Source organism: Galleria mellonella, unplaced genomic scaffold (genome assembly GCF_026898425.1).
Source record: "Galleria mellonella isolate WM207_F2 unplaced genomic scaffold, CSIRO_AGI_GalMel_v1 utg213, whole genome shotgun sequence".
Taxonomy (NCBI): domain Eukaryota; kingdom Metazoa; phylum Arthropoda; class Insecta; order Lepidoptera; family Pyralidae; genus Galleria; species Galleria mellonella.
In genome coordinates, this window is record NW_026442039.1 from 5,563,338 (window position 1) to 5,581,155 (window position 17,818).

At 33.3% G+C, this 17,818-nt stretch overlaps 1 protein-coding gene across 3 annotated transcripts in view; it reads left to right on the forward strand.

The window, feature by feature from the left end:
• LOC116413606 (uncharacterized) overlaps nucleotides 1-17,818 on the forward strand; it is a 185,494-nt gene that overhangs the window by 108,110 nt on the left and 59,566 nt on the right. For all 3 annotated transcript variants that reach the window (XM_052894434.1, XM_052894432.1, XM_052894433.1), the window contains 2 exons: nucleotides 4,504-4,776; nucleotides 8,441-8,577. In XM_052894434.1, the coding sequence (XP_052750394.1) occupies nucleotides 4,710-4,776; nucleotides 8,441-8,577 (204 nt within the window). In that variant the 5' untranslated portion in view covers nucleotides 4,504-4,709. The remainder of the gene's footprint in view (nucleotides 1-4,503; nucleotides 4,777-8,440; nucleotides 8,578-17,818) is intronic.

Here is a 17,818-nt window from a genome sequence, read left to right on the forward strand (position 1 = left end):
AGCTTTTTAATATATATACGCCAGAGGGAGACTTTGTACAAAAGTCGTTTGCGTGGGTACTTTTGTCCCATTCGTGTTTCATTCGTGAAGCAATTATGTTTGCATGGCTGTATTTCTGTTTGAAGGATGGGATATGGCGTGAATTTACAAGGTACAGAGGAATAACATCTGAGGAATGGCAACGCAAGGGGGATATCATGGGCGAAACAGTATACTCTGTAATGTCCATGGTACTACCCATGTCTATAGGCGACGGTTACCACTTTCCATCAGATGGGCCGTCAGCTTGTTTGCCATTCTAAGTTTTATAAAAAAAAACGCTTGTCCCTATTAAGTACGGTGAAGCTGAAGGTCATTTGAGGCCTATAGCATTGGATTCCGAAAAAAGGTAGCAATAAAAGCCGCCAATGTGAGCAAAACATCATATATCCCTGCAGCTCTAAAACACACAGTCGTAAATAAAGGTATTTTAGAAAACACCTCGGCAACCCGATTGCGTTTATAAAGTGAAATGGTAAAACATAATGGCGTCTATGATTTACGGCGTGTTTCCTCCGTCGAAATAGCGCCGTGTATTTTGCGATCGATTTCTCTTCTAGTGCCGCTGAGTTTCCAAATGCTGTCAGATAATACATTCTGCTGACTGTCTCTCACCAGTCCTCATAAATGATTAAAAGAACAACCTGTTAAATGACCATAACTTTTTTTATGCTACTGAAAATAGCAAATTAGCTGATATAATCGTTGCTATAAACATGAACAGCATCGTGCAGATCACTGACTATGCTCGTACTAGGTATATTATCTGTTGTCAAAATTATTGCCATTTTTAGCCGTTTTCTGTTCACTGCGAAAGATACACCTCCCATTTGGCGGTCTTGCCAGTAGATGCCACGCTTGGCAAGCGGGTTGGCAACCGCAGTTAATCTTTGGTGATATTTTAAGATGAACGCTACTACGGGCCTTGACCATTAAATTTCCTTAGTCACCTCTTACGACACCCGCAGGAAAGTAAGAGTTGATCCATTCTATGTCGGGACCACACGACATCCTTTATATTAATTGATATAAATTGCTAAATACCTAGTATTGACATTAAAATCAGCTTTTGTATCTTATTTTTTGATTACATTAAAGGGAGCAGGTCCTCGAGCCTTCTATATCTTTACTGGTAGATTTAAAAAAAAAATTCGATATAATGTTTACCATATTGATCATGTAGTCAATTTATGTATATTTTTTTTTGATGGGTGAAAATGATATAATAACCCCGCCTGCGCTAACGGGATACGCTAACGGAGCACCAGTGAAGGGTAATAGATGAGAATAAAAACAGGCCAGTTAGCCCATCATGATGAATTCATCAGGAATTAACCATGATAGTTTCCAGGGGGAACCGCGAGGAGGTCGACCTGGTTGGGTATATTATAAGCAATGGAATTCTCAGTCTCCGTTACTAACAATCCCTTTCCCCCCAATTTATGTAATATTAATTTAGTCATGAAATTAGTAACTGCTTTTATTATTGAAATCTTAAAGTATTTAATCATTAAAGTAACTGTTTTCCAAAAGGTCTGATCTCATCTATTTTATCCACGTAAAACCTTCCTAACAAGCCATAACGTAATCCAGCAAACAATTCTAAGTGCACGAAAGACTTCTAAGACCCTATAAGGCACAGGTCAGACACCGTGGTGAATATCAAATGATATCTTACGAAATGTACCAAGAATTTTGCTAAACAAAGCGCGTTATTATTTCATAGAGTTTCGGCCACTTCAAAGCTCCTAATAATTATAATTTCAACCTCAGCGCATGCGGGTTATTGGCGAGACTAATGCATAAGAGTTTGTTGAGGTTTAGCTGTACATGAATAGCTAGGGCCGCCGATTTTATTGCTAGTAACCAGACTTATAGTCCTACACGATTTTCCGTATGCAAAAATTATAAATTACTCAGCGGGCTTTGGAGAGGGCTATGCTCGGAGTCTCTTTGCGTCATAGAATCCAAAATGAGGATATCCGTAAAAAAACCAAAGTAACCGACATAGCCCGAAGGATCAGCTGTGGCAATGGGCTGGTCACATAGCTCGAAGAACCGATAATCGTTGGGAAGAAAGGTTCTTGAGTGGCGATTCCGTATGCGCAAACGCAGTGTAAGACGACTCCCCACTAGATGAAGTGATAACCTGAAATGCATTGCAGGGAGTCAGTGTATGTAGGTGGCTCAGGACCGTTCCTTATGGCAGTCTATGGGGAGGCCTATGTCCAACAGTGGACAGAAAATGTTCAGCTATTATCCGTCCAATGCTGGACATAGGCCTTCCCTATAGATTTATGATGATGATGAACCAGACTTAAGGGCTCGTGTTGACCGACAACATGTTTGTTATTATATGTACATGTTATGTACATTAACATGTACATTTTTGACGACCTCAGTTGCTAAGCGATGAGCACATCGCTTTGCGTGCGGAGGCCCCGGGTTCGATTCTCAAGCGGACCAATTTTTTTTTGATGGGTGAAAATGGTATGGTAGCCCCGCCTGCGCTAACGGGATACGCTGACGGAGCACCAGTGAAGGATGATAGACGAGAATGAAAACAGGCCAGTTAGTCCATCATGATGAATTCATCAGGAATTAACCATGATAGTTTCCAGGGGGAACCGCGTGGAGGACGACCTGGTTGGGTATACTGCTAGCAATGGGATTCTCAGTCTCCATTACTAACAATCCCTTTCCCCCCTATCGGACCAATTTAAGAAACGAACTTTTCTGAATTGGTTCGACTCTCTGATGTTCATAGCAAGGTTTCTCGTAATACAGTCTCTTAACTTGAGCAACAGGCTATTTGTATGAATGATAACAAACCATTTATTTGCTTCGCAAAAAAATACGTTGACGGTTATTTTCTATTATCACAAAATAAGTTTGGGAACCCTGCTCTAAATAGTGAAACAGGGGGGAAAGGGATTGTTAGTAATGGGGTCAAATAGCCCTATTACTAGCAATAGCCCTGTCAGGTCGACCTCCACGTGGTTCCTCCTGGAAACCATCGTGACTAATTCTAGTTTAATTCGTCAGGATGGGCTAACTGACCTACTTTCATCTTCATCTGTCATCCCTCACTGGTGCCCCGCCAGTGTATACCAATAGCGCAGACGGGGTTACCACACCATTATCACCCATTAAAAAAAAAAATAGTGAAACAAAATCTGCTACTGGGTACATAGACCACCATAGTAATATTGTATTCGCCTTCAAATTATTACGTCAGTTCATTATGTCAGTACAGGCAGTTTTATTGTAAACTAGCTAATAAATGTGTCTAAATAACACTATTAGATTTTATACAATATAACTGATAAGAAAAATGAGGTCATATTAACTAGTGCGGTGTTGTAGTCATTTATAAATAGGATTATAAAATATTTACGTCCAATATGTTACTGAATGCAGCAATTTTAATAATCAGTGTACATTTATACGTAGCTACAAAGTCCATAAATGTATTTAAATGAAATACGAATGATACTACCTTTTTTTATTAAAATATATTTAAGAAGAACACCCTAAAGATCATTTTATATTGGATGTCTCTACATCGTAATGGGGCACATGTGTTATTTATATTTCAAACTAGCTCTATCCCGCGACTTTACCTGCGTGAAGTATCCTATGTGCTTAGTTAAGATATAACCTATCCGTATATTTTTTTTTTATACAAATTCGTTTTTTCGTTTCGTTAATTGTCAAATTAGCTGACTCGTGTTTTTATCAATGTTCTATATACTTACGCATAAAATGTATCTTAACGTATTATTTAGCAATTAAAATAAATATTTTCGCATTAAAAAGATGCAAAATATATAAGACAAAACAAATATATTATAATATATTTATTTTGTCTTATAAATTCTGCATCATTATCACGCATAATTGTATGAAAAAGTTGACTCATTTTCTTTGAAGCATTTGTATGGAGACACTCTATCTATCTATATAATCTAAGTATTTTACATACTTATAATTTCTATACGTATAAATGTAAAAATTAATTAAGAACTATCAAATCTCTAGAAGTGTTTCATGATTCTACTATTATATATATATATATATATATATATATATATATATATATATATATATATATATATATATATATTTACCAGAGGGAGACTGTATGAAAATCGTTTGCTTGACTACCTCTGTCCCATTCGTGTTTCAACCGTAAAGAAGTTGTGTTTGCATGGCTGTGATTCGGTTTGAAGGGTGGGATATGGCGTGAATTTACAGAGTACAGAGGAATAACACCTGAGTCCTCAGGAATGGCAACGCATGGGGGGTATCATGGGCGAAACAGTTTACTCTGTTATGTCCATGGTACAGCTCATGTCTATAGGCGACGATTACCACTTTCCATCAGATGGGCGTCAACTTGTTTGTCATTCTAAGTTGTATAAAAAAAATATTTGTTACTAATTACACTTTTCCTTGTTTCAGGTGACATCGTCTTAATTTACAAACTTATCATATTAAAAAAATAAATATCTCATCGCAGTGTTCTTTACTTTCTTAAACCGTTTTGTTGTCGCAAGTGAAATTATAAAAATGACATAAAATTTTGTGCCAGTATCTTAGTGTGCTCATAGTGTTTTTTTTTTTAATAATTCGTAATAATTCTGAATCGGACTCTTTAATTAGTGACAATGGAAGCGATGGAGAGAAGAGGGAACCTAGTGTTGCTAGCAGCTATAATTATGTTTTGGTGCCAATGTAAGTATAAATTAACCTATTTATATAGTTTTAAATATCACGATGTGTTCTGGGCATACGAATAAAATGGGCAACCGCTTCTTTTTTCGTGGGTATCGTAAGAGACGACTATGAGAACTTATTAGACGAGATATAGACAGCAGCGTCCCTCTTAAAACTTTACCAAAGACTTAGCTACGGTTGCTAATCCGTTTGCCAGGAGTGGCAACTACTGACAAAACTCCCCTTATGGAGAAGGCCTATGTTCAGCAGTGGACAGTTAACGGTTGACATAATAATAGTAATGGATAGATAGACAGATAGATAGATAAACACTTTATTTGAGCCATTTAACACACGTAAATTAATGAATAAAATGATACAATTTGATTATTTACATTTTTTCAAATATAAAACAACATATAAAACAGAAAATGAATATTGGAGATATGTTTTCACCAAGTGTGTCGCAGTGACCCAAAAAGGCTACAGCTCAGTGCTACTTTTGCTTAAAAGCAAAGCACTGATTTTCAGCTGCAACCTGAAGTAAGGCTACACGGACGCGTGCAACAAACCCAGAGTGTAACCTGTGTAACCAATTTACACACACATACTTATATAGATGATGCATAAATAATATATTTCATTAATTAATTAAACATAATATTTAACATATATAAATAATAATTCACCACAGTAATTATGTTAAAAGGTATGTAATGGGTTTAATTAAAATATATAAAAAATAAAACTTATGAAAAAAAATTAAATGGAAGGACGAAACCCTATTGATAGCAATAACAATTATCATTTTCGGTTCAGCACTTATGTATATTCGATATTTCCAGACCACAGTCAAATGTTTTTCAACTAATTTATTAATGCTTACTTATTACAGAGTATTTCAAATAGTAATTTAAATATATTACTAATATTTCAAATAAAAACATTTTCTAAACCACGTTATAACTCAGCGTAACCACGAAAGTTTAACATACGAGTACAAAGTGTTCACTTTACCGCAACTTACTGTCTGTAGTTTTTACAAACGCCTCTGAATTTTATTGCCACCTTATATCCCATTAAAAATCTATAGCTCAATCAGATTCCCTGTGTACATATTATTTTTTAAATATCAATGTGTAAAAGCCATTTTAGAAAGATTCGATCTTTAGTTTTTTCTGTTATCATATTAATTAGCACGACATTAAAACAATCTTTAAAACGAGTTTTATACTTTTCTAAAATATATTCTTTGTTATAATACTATAGTGTAGACTTTATAAAAATCAATATTCAACGTTCTTAAGTATTTTTAACTATTTCTTTATATAGTTTCGAATTTAGCCACCCACACACACAGTTCAAAATATCTCCATTTGTATTATTGAAATTATAGACCGATGGATCCGGCCTTAAGACAGTCTGCTATAGTCCAATACTAGATAGATAGATACTCTTTATTGTTTCCTCCAAAAGATTACAATAGTAAACTTATTATAAATATAAATAATTACAAGAAATAATCACAATGAGAAAACAATGGGCGACCTTTTCGCTAAGAGCGATCTCTTCCAGGCAACCTTTGGATGGAGAGGAGTAATTATAAACAATTTGTAATTATAAATTAGCGCAAATTAAAAGTCAAATAATTGAATTCAATTAGTTACTAATTCATTCAGAGAGTATTTTCGTGATAATTTTAATAAAACTTTGTTACCTTTTCATTAAATTTCATTACAACGTGAGAAATTAAAATATCATTAAGTAAAATTGAGTAAAATTGTCATTGAGGCAAAATGCTGAGCCACCTTATACGACTATTTGTTAAAGAGCATACTAGAAGGAAAAATAGAGGGCAAAAGAGGAAGGGGAAGACCGAGAAATAACTACACGGGGCAAATAAGGAAACACTAGGTGTCATGTCGTATAGGAAGATCAAAGATATAGCCCAGAATAGAGTTGGAAGAGAATGCAAGTATTAGTTGCCCCACCAAGAGGAAATTCCTAAATAAGAAGAGAAAGAGACAAAGTACCTACGCATTATTTCACAATTTCATCCGTGTTCTATTGTAAATTTAAAAAAAAAGCAATTAATGACGTAAATGTTTCTCTTTGAGGGGAACTAAAGAGTAAACTTATCCGTTCGCTCACAAATTTAATACGCTAATAAAAAATATTATGTCTAAGAAATAATATCCAATAGTAATATACCAAGTAAGTAATATTATTACTAATTATTTAATTATAATTACCGCAGCTATAAACATACGTGAAGCTTTTTTATTTTACAATCAATAAGCACATACGCTCGAAGTATTCTATAAAGATTTCTGTTAAACCTGAGAATTATCACGTGTATTTGTTAATGAATTAAAAACAATACGACATGCAGCCCACGGTCCGTCTGTCTGTTCACTTTTTTGGGGTAAACTTGACCTTGGAATATAACTAGTTTGCATATTTCCGAAGCGGTTCCCCTACTAGCGACCTTTAATGGCAGACGCCACTTTGGGAAGTGCCACGTCTCATTGGCCTGTGATGAGTGTCGCGATAAACCCAACAATAGGCTATTTTTCAACATGATAATTGTTTAATAATGTTTTATTTAGTTTATTCACTGTAACGTGACTATAACACGCCTACGAACGTGATAAACTATTGGTCCAACCAATAAAACAGTAAAAAAACAAGCGCGTATATCAATGTCATATTTGTATGATATCTAGATCTGGATCACAATGCGGAACTACAGAAATTCTATTTTAAAAGCCCTCATGAATATAAACCCAGATGAGGAGTTTATTACCGGCTGGCGTTAAAGTTTCGTGTGGCTCGTTCAGTGAGATAGGAAGTGCAATTTCTAACGCAAAATAAAAAAATGACCCATTTTTGACACGGCAACCCCAAATAGTCGCAAATAATATACGCATCAAAAAAGCATTATAACTTTCCATTCCAAATTACCATTCCATGTAACGAAGACAGCACATTTTTTTATTTTCTATATATATTTAATTAAAATATATAAAAAATGACAAACAAAATAATGACCTACTTGATGGAAAATGGTAACTGTAGTTTAGAACAGTCGATAATTAATACGATAATTTCGGTAAACTATGAAGCGGAGGCATGGCTACCCCATCTAAATTGGGAGGAAAGGGATTGTTAGTAATGGAGACTGAGAATCCCATTGCTAGCAATATACCCAACGAGGTCGGCCTCCTCGCGGTTCCCCCTGGAAACTATCATGGTTAATTCCTAATGAATTCATCATGATGGGCTAACTGGCCTGTTTTCATTCTCATCTATCACCCTTCACTGTTGCTCCGCCAGCGTATCCCGTTAGCGCAGGTGGGGTTACCATTCCATTTTCACCTATAAAAAAAACCCATCTAAATGATAATTTACCTAAGTGATCGCATTAATTCGCTTCTCTTATAAATCATAAACCATACAATATAAATGTCTAAAAATTAATATTTACTCTTTATTGCACCATTTAAAGAATAATACAAATATGTATCTTTTATAAAAAATCTTAAAAAATTAATAAATTAAATTAATTAATTCATACTTATTATACCCTCTTTTCTTTGATTTTCAATTAGGCAAATATGTTGCGATTCATTTCTTCCAAATCTCTATCAAGATATTAATTGTCATGTGATATTTATTGCAGATGGAACAGTGGAGGGACACCGCGACTCAACAAAGATGTCGTATGTGTGCCCACCACAATTCATCCGGCTCGGGCACAGCTGCTATTTCTTCAGCGAAAAACAAGCTACCTGGCAGAATGCACTATTCGCTTGCAAGGTACCTTTTGCATTAAGTATTAAACAGTTTGATTTTGTGTTTAAAATCAATATTTTAAGATATTTTAGGACGTAATCAGTAAGAGTAATTTAGCAATATATATTGTATCTAGTTACAATATCTATACACATATTGGTCCAATAACAGATATATTAGATGTCGATTATCCAATATATAATATCGAAAAGAAGATACCGCTCGTAATGAATATAGATATCCGACTGGTATGAGCGATACCGCAGTGGTCGGTCATCAATGTCAACAAGAATTCAATATATAGCTATCAGATATTACATATTTCTAATAATAAGTAAGTAATACAAAACAAATTTAACTAAAACATTTCATTTATTAGAGGTTCTTTCAAATGACTGCTTCTTTTTTATAATTACATGTACGATACATAATTATAAAAACGATTGTTTAAGACATTAAAGCGACGAGAGCTATCAAACAAATAAACAAACTCATTTTCGCATTTATAATACTACTTTTATCCGTATATATCCTATTTTTTATAATTCCATGCATGACGCATAGTTATAAAAACGATTGGTTGAAACGTTAAAGTGACAAGAGGTATCATACAAACAAAGAAATAAACAAACTCACTTTCGCATTTATAATACTACTTTTATCCGTATATATCCTATTTTTTATAATTCCATGCATGACGCATAGTTATAAAAACGATTGGTTGAAACGTTAAAGTGACAAGAGGTATCATACAAACAAAGAAATAAACAAACTCACTTTCGCATTTATAATACTACTTTTATCCATATATATCCTATTTTTTATAATTCCATGCACAACGCATAGTTATAAAAACGATTGGTTGAGATGTTAAAGTGACAAGAGGTATCATACAAACAAAGAAATAAACAAACTTTCGCATTTATAACACTAACTTCATCCGTATACATTCTATATTTAAAATTAAGATATAACCTATTCGTGTACAAAATTAGTACAAATTTGTACAAATTAGTACAAATTACAGAAATTTGAAAGAAAAACAAACATTTATCATTTAGGAATTAGTCAAGATAAAGTTTAACATAAATACAGAATAAACTGTAAGTCACCTTACAGATAAACAATCAGTGACAATAAACTCTCTGATTTCCAACATTAACACTCATAAATCTCCATTCGTTATATGAACTTTAAAGATGCCATTGAGCGTTTATTAAATTCGGGCAGTGTACAAGTAATAATTGCACAACGCTGTAATACAATAATTCAGTTGTCACAGCCACCTGTCATGCTTGATTCGAATTTATGGTGGCTGTAAAAATAAAGTGGAGTGTCCTTCACTACGGTCTCGAGTCTGTATATAGGGTTATCTTGTTAAGATTCATTAATACATATAATAAGTAAAGATGTAAGCCTTGTGTGCAATTACTTCTGCATCATATTGTGTCATCAATGAAAATATTCTATTTCGAGATAGTATAGATCATTGAAAAGTAACTGTCGTGATTATGTGTACCAAACTGGACAAAGATCAAAGGTCGAATATGTCGATAAAAAATAAAGAAGCAGGTATACAGAGGGAGACTTTGTACAGACGTCGTTTGCTTGGGTACCTCTGTCCCATTCGTGTTTCAACCATGAAGCAGTTGTATTTGCATGGCTGTGTTTCGGTTTGAAAGGTGGGATGTGACGTGAATTTACTGGGTACAGAGGAATAACACCTGAGTCCTCAGGAATGACAACCCATTCCATTAAAAAAATACTATTTACCTGTAAGGCTTTTACATCGCGTTAAGTCCTGATTGTGTTTTTTTTTATGCAACTTAGAATGAAAAACAAGCTGACGGCCCACCTGATGGAAAGTGGTAACCGTCGCCTATAGCCATGAGCAATACCATGGACATAATAGAGTATACTGTTTCGCCCATCGTCATTATAAATTTTGTAATACATAGAAGTCATCATAAAAATCTATGTCAACAAAATAATGTTTGTTTCACATTAGCGCAACATTGTTATTAGTTATGACATTAGATATCAAATTCTTTTATAAATAAAATAAGTTGTACCAAGTATGTGTAAATTTGTTCAAAATTAATAAATTAAAATAAATAAATATGTAATAACAAAAAATTTTATATTATTAGATATAGTATTAATAAATTATATTCTAATAATACATCTAATAATATATAAAGTTTCTTATTGTTATTTATATATGTAATATAGGCGTAAAATATCGCAAAGTGGATTGTGTTTAAGTCTAATTATAACCTGGGCCTTTATAAAGCCCAGATTATATACAAGAAACAAAACAGATTAAATGCTTATAGGTAAAGTCACATTCTGATAACATTTTAACATTTCTTTCATGATATTAATATCAGGCTCCATATTTCATTAATATTTCGGACAGATCTTGATAACTACAAGATACATACGTGAAATCGTCGTATGAAAGGTCACTTGTACATTTACTCGTTCATAAACAAGTGTACCACAGATAATAAAGATATATTTATTTAACAATGTATGATTGTACAAACACAGAATTTACCTTATTTAGTTCTCTCTCTCTCTCTCTCTTTCTCTCTCTCTCTCTCTCTCTCTCTTTCTCTCTCTCTCTCTTTCTCTCTCTCTTTCTCTTTCTCTCTCTCTTTCTCTCTCTCTTTCTCTTTCTCTCTCTCTTACTTTTTCTCTCTCTCTTTCTCTCTCTCTCTCTGTGTGTGTGTGTGTGTAAGTGTATGTGTGTGTGTGTGTGTGTTTGTGTGTATGTGAACAGTATTTTTATTTATATGATTACATGAGCATGTTTTCAATATCGCCATAATTCATAGACTTCAAATGTTTGTTTAATTATTTTTTATTGCAACTTAGAATGGCAAACAAGCTGACGGCCCACCTGGTGGTAACCGTCGCCTATAGACATGAGCAGTACCATGGAAATAACAGAGTATACTGTTTCGCCCATGATACCCCCCATGTATTGCCATTTCTGAGGACTAAGGTGTTATTCCTCTGTACCCTGTAAATTCACTGCCATATCCCACCCTTCAAACCGAAACACAGCCAGGCAAACACAACTGCTTCACGGTAGAAACACGAATGGGACAAAGGTGCCCAAGCAAACGACTTTTGTACAAAGTCTCCCTCTGATAAACTTACTTTTGATTTTGTTTTTTTTACGGTACAGTTTTTAGATTACAAATTTTGCAAATTGTATTACATATGAATGGGAATAAATATATAATACTATACTAGCATGTACTAATTACGATCTGCTTGTATGTAGCTTGAAATCTGTAGAGATACTTACTCATGTGGCCTGGGTTATCTCGTCACGAATTATTATATTATGGCCTTGTATGTAATTATTGTTACATCGTGTTATATCATCAATGAAAATGTTCAACGATTCCGAGAAATTAGACGAATTGGTTCGTAACATGCATCTTGCATTAGGATTGTTGACATAGTTTTTTATAGGCGTACACATATAAAAACTATGTCATCAAGTTCAATTGAGTTTAAACAGTATTATGACCGTTTGTTTTGGTAATAGATGTCAAATTCTTTGGATGTGTGTGATGATGTGAATTTACTGGGTACAGAGGAATAACACCTGAGTCCTCAGGAATGGCAACGCATGGGGGGTATCATGGGCGAAACAGTATACTCTATTATGTCCATGGTACTGCTCATGTCTATAGGCGACGGTTACTACTTTCCATCAGGTGGGCCGTCAGCTTGTTTGCCATTCTAAGTAGTATAAAAAAAAAAAAAACCTTTTTTTCCTTTTTTTAAACGCAGTACGATATATATATATATATATATATATATATATATATATATATATATATATATATATATATATATATATATACATAAAGCACTTGTAAATTACATGTAATATAGTGCATTTTGGTCTAATAGCCCCATTACTTGCAATATACCCTCTCAGGTTGACCTCCACGTGGTATCTCCTGGAGACCATCATGTTTAATTCTTGTCTAATTCATCATGGTGAGCCAACTAACCTGCATTCATTCTCACCTATCATCCTCCACTGGTGCCTCGTCGGTGTATACCTATAGCGCGGGCGGGGTTACCAAACCATTTTCACCCATTAAAAAAAAAACAATATAGTGCATTTATAAATGCTGTGAGCAATGACTTATCAATAAAAATACTAGATATAAGATATGCAGAGAAAAGTCATTTGTATTCTATATAATACAAATGACTTATATCTGACAGAGATCTCTTCCAGTCAACCCAATACAGTGAGAAAGCATGTCGTTAGCGGGCAGCTGAAGTGCTACAACTATTAATATTTAAAATACATAAACAAATATACAGTTAAATAAAATAATGCTAAAGTAAATATAAAATGATCTCAAATACGTTGCAGGTGTTCAGTGGCTAAAGGTGAGGATGATTCCGTAAGTGGATTGTATGTGAATAGCTAAAATGATGAATGATAATTTTGAAAGGTTTCATTTCAATAATAACAAAATATAAACAATGTTAATACTTGTCAAATGCATTTCGAACTCTTCTCTTAATTAATATTTTTTTTAATTAAGAGAATAATATTATTTTAATTAATAATAATATTTATACTTTTTGACCGACTTCAAAAAAAGGGGCGTTCTTAATTCAACTATATTCTTTTATGTTTGTTACCTCGTAACTCCGTCAGTTGCAAACCAAATAAAATTATTGAAAAATTATTTTTTCTATCTGAAAAGATATGCTTACAGATTGGTTACATAGATACTTTACCAAAATCAGTTCAGTAGTTTTTTTTTAATCAAAATAACTGGTTTTGTCACAACGAAGTTGGTTTTCATTTTTGGAACACTTTTATTTCCTATTCTCTATTGTTATTATTAAATCACATATTTATTCATTATATTACATTATTAAATTCTTACAAAACTCTAAATCATTACAGTTACCCGCTGTATAGCGTCCAATCTAATAAATAAATGGCGATTATAACCAAATATTTGACTTTTCCCGTATATTTTAAACGATTCGTTAACTATGTTTGCGCTTCTCGCAAATCGAATTCTACCGCAGAATAAATTAATGTTAACAGGCAAGTCTTTCATGATAATATTTTATTGTACACATTGGACACCATTTTTTTTTTTGTCTAAAATCATGTTTTGTAAGGAGTTTTATTTTGAAAACCAGGCATTTTATACAATTATCTTGACAATAAAAAAAAAGTAAAAAAAAAAAGTAAAATTAAAAATTAAATATCCATTCCTGATTTATTACAAATTTATAGAGAACAAGCAGAAATTAAAAAATAACCACTCTTAAGAGTAGTTCTTTTGCTAAATTTTGTAATTATTGTATGTAAAAACATAACAAATTCAAGTAACTAACTGACACCGACGAATACTTGCTATTCTGATTACACAACACAAAATATGATAAGTATCTGACGGTCATCACATTATGGTCATCATAACAACACGTAAACAAGTGACACTCCCTAGCGTGGACATTTGCATACGAATAGCTTGAAATAGTTGGTGACGCGACGCGTAACTCGATGCAAATCTATCCCATTTCACGCTACCAAGAAATAAGCGGTATCCCGTTGCAATGTCTGCTCTAGTAGACTTAATATGTCTGTATTTATGTAGATATATAGATTTGTCCTTGCGACTAACAATGTAAATTATACAAATATATTTATATGTACGCTCATAACTTCGTAACGCCAATTATATTTACTGTTATATCTATGTACAGTTAATATACAAGTAGAACGCCTTATTGTGCAAAGTACTTTTTTACACTGTATTTATATAGTTGTATTAATTTAAATTTATTATTAGTTGTATTTTACCAGAGGGTGACTTTGTACAAAAGTCGTTTGTTTGGGCACCTCTGTCGCATTTGTTTTTCTACCGTGAAGTTGATAGTTTGCATCGCTGTTTCCGTTTAAAGAGTTGGATATGGCAGTGAGTTTACTGGATACAGAGGATTAACAGCTGAGTCCTCAGGAATGGCAACGCATGGAGCGTATCATGGGCTCATGTTGCCACTTTACATCAGGTGCGCCGTCAGCTTGTTTGCCATTCGAAGTTGCATAAAAAAAAAAAACAAAAAAATCTTTCCTCTTTCTAATATCATCTTAGATACTGTGCCGCGTGTTTACACATATATTGATATTGCTAAGTTGAAATAAGGGCAAGCAAGCCACCAGGTTAACAGACCATCCAACGATATGGAGTAATCATTGAACATCAAAGTGTTTTTTGATGTTAACGACTTTCCTTACCCTTGATACGGAGCATGCTTGCATAAGACTTACAAAGGATTTCCTTTCAAGTATTCAATTTCATTGACTACTGCATAAAATTATATGTACATCATCTCAGCACTTTTAACACCATTCGTCGTGATAAGTATGAAAAAATTACACGATTAATTGGTAAACATCTGTGGTTGAGATTATTAAAACTTCAATACTTGCCCTTATTTGCCTACTGATATTATTTTTCACATATTTTTCACCCCCACTACCCTTCATACCCTTTCTGTTTTTACCTAATAGCTCGTAGACAATGCCATATGGCATTAAGCTCGCCAATTGTGCAAACTTTTATTGTGCTATAAAAAATATATAAATAAATATTGTTATAAATTTCATTAATTTGTTGCTTTACATAAATGTAGTCCCGGTTTCGATTCCCAATTGGGCCAATTTAGAAAACTAACTTTTCTGAACTGACTCGGGTCTGAGTATCCTAGATTACGTTCTCAGATCTTAATTGCCTAGTTCATCATAACACATTCCGTGTTATCGTAGCTTGTAAACGAAACAAACGACTAGTATAATTATGTGGTACTCATTATTTTGTTGTTTCCTGGCAACTTAGCAATTCTACCATCGTCATGAAATTTGGCATGTTATTTAACATGAAAGGAATATTATAATATACTCTTTATACACTAACTATATAATTAAGGGATCAAAAAAATCTAAAATTTTGGGGATTTTTCAAATGACTGTACCTTTGATAAAAATGGTCGTATTGGAGTAAGAAAAAACAGCAATTTGAAGCTTGAAGTTTCTAATTTTTGGATCCACTAGTGTAGTTCCGATTGGGCAATAAAATCGCGATTATTATACAAATAAATAGCATCAAATATAATTGAATTTCTTTAAATTCTTCATCCATTATTAAGACCAAGAGAAAAATAACGTTTCAAGACGCCAAATGCAAAAATTCATATCTATGTTTTCAAATACCACTTCGGTTTTAACTTCTCGAGATTTCTTTATTATTCGCACAAACATTGTTAATTATTCTAAGAACAACTACATGCAGCGATGGATACTGATGGATTGTTTGCTTAACTTATTGCATTTTTTTATAGAAACTCAAACAAATAGGCCACTATAGAAACGTGTGGGTAGCTCACAATCAGCATTGCTTTATTTATCTTCTTTGTTATTTCTAAGTTATGTAAGATCATGCGCATAATTGTGTACTTGCTATGCGACTTTACTTATTTCTTATCAGTTTCCTATAGACTTGTAGATTCATAATTATTTTCTAATGAATTTTATTTTGCATTCAAACCATCTGTATGTATAAGAGAACGGATCTATAGTCAAACATATTAGCTTACAGTCCAAAACACGGAGTTTAAAGTCTGATATAGTGTTAATTGGAGATATACCATTTTCTATCAGCATTATCGAACCAAATCCAAGCTACGTCATGATACTATGGAATCAAAAAAGGTATAATATTAAAATTGCATCATAATTTCAATCATTATCTGTCCACTGCTGGACATAAGCCTCCCCCATAGGCTGCTATAAAGAACGATCCTGAGCCACCTGCATTTACTGATTTGCAGAGATATGCCAAAATAAAAATCAATCAAGCTTCTAAGCTTGTAAATTTTAACTTGAAAAGGTTAATTTTAAAATAAAAATTTTAAATGAAAATATCTCTAATAATATTATATATATGAAAGACAGTTTGTATGTTACCTATTAGTACCTGACGGCTATACCAAACATTACAAAATTTCGTATACACGTGCTATATGGAACGGACAAGACTACATTTTATCCCGGTACGCAGACGATTTCAAGAAAAATGTCGATTTAAATATAGCAAATTGACAAATGAGAAGCAGTGTCCAAACCTACACGCCCAGTTCTAATTAAACTTGTGATCTGGTTTTCACGTCCCAAAAACGAACACCGTAAAGTTTATGTACCCAGAACGATGCGTGTGTGCCAAAGCTGTAACTATGGTATTTACTATAACTAGTTACTCGGACGACTCGAAAAAACAACAAAAGTATTGTCCGACCATAAACATGTAGAGTAACAGTTCATATCCAGGAGCTATATCCGTTTACTATTAATCCGATTTCTAGGTAAAATGAGGTTTAGAATATACATGCAAAATAGAGATACGGTCATACGTAAGAACACGGCATGTTTGACTACAAATGATACTGTTAGAAATACAAGTGCGTGCAAGGTTGAATGCCGTTCTTTAAACTACAATATTTTCTGTCTCTAATCTACATAAGAATTTTTCTCTCAACATGTAAATTTTATATTTAAAAAAACTTTACTTTATTCCTACTTATGAACATAAATATTTTACAACCTAAACTATCTTAAATAATATTAGGAAGCCAAGTTTCTTTTAAGTCTTTTTCCTTTTATATCCACAGAAATTCATAGGAATCGATAATTTTAATTTTACTGAGTTCAAAAAGAATGTTTTTGATTGATCTACATTTATATATGTAGATTACATATTTTAGACATTTTTTAAATTTAAATTGTTTGTTCCTTTTCTAATTTTGTCAAATTTAAATTCGGTTACTTTTGTGGAACAAAATCTTACATTACTACTAACATTCCCCGAGTCGCTTCTCACGACGTTTTGAGAATGAAAAGTGATGACACATTGTATCTATTTCGTTATCAACACAGAGGATAGAAAAGTTGCTTCTGCTTTCTAAAAAACAATCCGCTCTAAGTACGTGTCGCGAATTGATATAAGTGAATCTAGAATCGTGAATCATCAGTCCACTTCTCACTGTGTTTTTCGTTTGACATGAGTCATTATAGAATTCGCAATGACCTGATTCAATTTCTTCTTAGTGGGAATAAAAGGGGACCTATTTTTACATACAATATTGTTAGTTCATAAGGACATGAATGACCTCAGTTTGTCAACGATCTTTTGAATAAACT